Raw genomic sequence first — 3034 nt, 5'->3', positions numbered from 1 at the left:
TAGGGGAGAGTGCTGTACCTTGGAACGGTTGTACCTTGGAACAGGACCGATTTCAAAGTATACAGCGCCATCTTGTAATTCTCATCATCATATATCAGTGAAGTCTGCCTCAAACCAAACTACAACTCTGTTGTACCGTCATTAGCGCCGTAGTTTTCTTTTAACCAAATATTTATGTTCTTCGCAGAATCAAAGTAAAAATAAAGGTGGTTGGTTTTTTGAGTTTTCCGGCAAAAGGTAAGAATCATTTAATTTTCTTTTTCATTATTTTATTTCTGCATATCTTTAAGTACGTTATGGTTATATTGGAATTCCAACAGCATAACCGGCAAATTGTAGACGGGCGCCTGTATACAAAATGGCGCACTATTGTACCTTGGAACACGTCGTCGGTTGTACCTTGGAACGGTGTTCCAAGGTACAGAAACACACTATTAACAATTCAATATGTCTGATTTGATTGTTTTTTTTATAGAAATTGAAAAATGCCGAGAAGTAAAGAAGGGAAGAAAAGAGACAAGGTTGACAAAGAAAATTTAGAAAGAGCTGTAATGGCAGTGGAAAATCATGAAATTTCATTTCGTGAAGCTTCTAAGGTTTACGAAGTTAAGGTAGCAACCCTACATCGTCATGTGAAATCCCATATTCAACGTGGCAAACAACAATATGAATACACTGCCAATAATGCTGTAAAACAAGTTTTTTCTAACCAAATGGAACTTGAATTGTTGAGCTATGTGAAGCAGGCAGCTCTAATGCATTATGGATTGAATAAAAACAACATGCGAAAACTTGCATATCAATTTGCAAAAGAAAACAATGTGATATATCCCCAGCAGTGGGACGAAAATCAACTTGCTGGAGTGGCGTGGCTACGTGGATTTGTCAAGAAGTATTCAAATCAAATCTCTTTACGAAAACCAGAAGCCACATCTCTCGCGCGGTCAACAAGCTTTAATCGCGCGAACGTGCAGACGTTTTTCACAAATTTGAAAAGAGTTTATGCGAAATATGGTCCATTCGAGCCACATCAGATCTATAACGTTGATGAGACAGGTATGACTACCGTCCATGTACCGCCCAAAATATTAGCTCCCAGAGGTATCAAACAACTTGGTAGTGTAACATCGGGTGAAAGAGGCCAAAATGTTACCTTGATTGCAGGGATTAATGCCATCGGAAACCATTTGCCGCCGATGTTTGTATTCCCAAGGGTGCATTTTAAGGAATTCATGTTGAAAGGTGCGCCCGTTGGCAGTAAAGGAGGTGCAAATCAATCTGGATGGTCCAACGAGAAGCTATTTCTTGAGTGGCTGGATTTTTTTATAGAACATGCGAGGCCAAGCAAAGAAAAACCCGTGTTATTAATCTTGGACAACCATGAAAGCCACGTGAGTGTAGCTGTGATCGAAAAAGCTCGTGTGTCTGGGATAAAGATGCTCACTTTTCCGCCACATACTTCGCACCGTCTGCAGCCACTGGATCGTACAGTTTTTGGTTCTTTCAAATCTCACTACAACCGGGCAGTGAATGATTGGATGTCATGTAACCCAGGAAAACCACTGTCAATTTATGAGGTTGCAGAAATGGTGGGCAGAGCATTCCCTCTTGCATTCACAAGCAAAAACATTACAAGCGGCTTCGCTGCAAGCGGAATTGTTCCTCTGAACGAAGACATTTTCTCAGACATTGATTTCCTGTCGTCCTATGCCACGGATCGTCCAAACCCAGACTATGCAAAAAATGATACTGAAGCATTGGATACTAGCGCAGACAGTCCCATTTCACCGACCCCAGCTGCTTCTTCTAGCTGCCAGGCTAAAGTGTCTGTCGAAAGCATAAGGCCGTTTCCTAAAGCAGGCGCTAGAAAGGTAACTTCAAGAGGCAGAAAAAAAGGAAAATCTACAATATTGACAGAGACTCCAGAAAAGTTTGAAGTAGAGTCCTCAGAGTTGGAAAAAGTCGACGGAAGAATATCCAATAGTGTCAAAACAGCCAAGAAAGTATTGCAACTGGAAGAAAGCTACAACAAAAATGAAGAAGTAATGTCTCTAAGAGGATCGTCCGATGACGATGATATTATGGCTGAGTTTGAAGAACAGGAACTGGAAAATGAAATTATGGAATATGTCACGGGGGAAAAAGGTATCAAGGATATTCTGGGTCTTCCGAATGTGGTTAGAGAGATTGATCAACACGTCGCATTTTTATACCAAGGGCAAGTCTATCCTGGCAAAATTGTGGCATATGACGAAGAAGGCGCAACTATTTCCTCCATGCAGAAATCCCTCAAGTCGTGGAAGTGGCCAGAGAAGTCGGATATATTAAACTATCCTTGGACAGATGTTCTGGGATCCATTATGCCGCCTAAGCAAATATCAAAAAGGGGGTTTTATGCCATTCCTGAACTTTTGAAACTGGAGTAATAGTAAATTAAGTTTCAACAGCTCAGAATTTTTGAATTCTCATGAATCCAGTTTTTGAATTTGTCTACCCAATAATAATAAAAGTTTTTTATATACATTTAAGTTGTTTTTTTCTCATGTACCGAGGTACATGATATGCTGTTCCAAGGTACATGACGGTATTGTACCTTTGAACGTTTGAAGCAAGTGTATTAAACAATTGGTAACTTCCACAAATTTAGTGATAAGTTTTCAAAATAACTCGGAGGTAAGGTCAAAAGACAGGGCTGTATGAAAAAATAAATATCAGCCAAATGGAGAGAAAAACTAGGAAAAAATAAAATAAAAACCACAAACTGTTCCAAGGTACAACACTCTCCCCTATAATTAAAAATCTTACCTTGAATCACACATACGCTGTCTTCTCCGAAAAAGAGCTCTCCTTCGAAGTTCCAGTTCTGTAACACAAAAGCAAACCCCAAGCTACAACGCTCGGAACGATTATATGAGCCAGAAGGGCCAAAAATAGCTTACTCGTAGCCGGCTCGTTTACCCATACGTTAAATACAGGTGCGTTGCTCTTGAAGAGAGTCACGACCTCAAACACTTGATGCGAACAAAATACAAAG

The 3034-nt window shown here is 40.0% G+C and overlaps 1 protein-coding gene across 2 annotated transcripts; it reads left to right on the top strand.

Moving 5' to 3' along the window:
- The first annotated feature begins 6 nt into the window (after nucleotides 1-6).
- Nucleotides 7-2794, top strand: LOC116162619 (tigger transposable element-derived protein 6-like). Of its 2 annotated transcripts, none has more exons than XM_031476263.1 (2): nucleotides 7-237; nucleotides 476-2794. In XM_031476263.1, exon 2 carries the CDS (start codon nucleotides 486-488, stop codon nucleotides 2424-2426), a length of 1941 nt encoding a protein of 646 aa, XP_031332123.1. In that variant the 5' UTR covers nucleotides 7-237; nucleotides 476-485; the 3' UTR covers nucleotides 2427-2794. The 2 variants fall into 2 exon arrangements, with proteins under 2 accessions (XP_031332123.1, XP_031332122.1); XM_031476262.1 differs by having other exon boundaries at nucleotides 291-2794.
- Nucleotides 2795-3034: the final 240 nt, after the last annotated feature.

The sequence above is a fragment of the Photinus pyralis genome, unplaced genomic scaffold (assembly GCF_008802855.1).
Source record: "Photinus pyralis isolate 1611_PpyrPB1 unplaced genomic scaffold, Ppyr1.3 Ppyr1.4_LG2, whole genome shotgun sequence".
In the NCBI taxonomy this organism is placed as follows: Eukaryota; Metazoa; Arthropoda; class Insecta; order Coleoptera; family Lampyridae; genus Photinus; species Photinus pyralis.
Note: the sequence above shows the minus strand (reverse complement) of the source record. Positions and strands in the feature narration are given on the sequence as shown.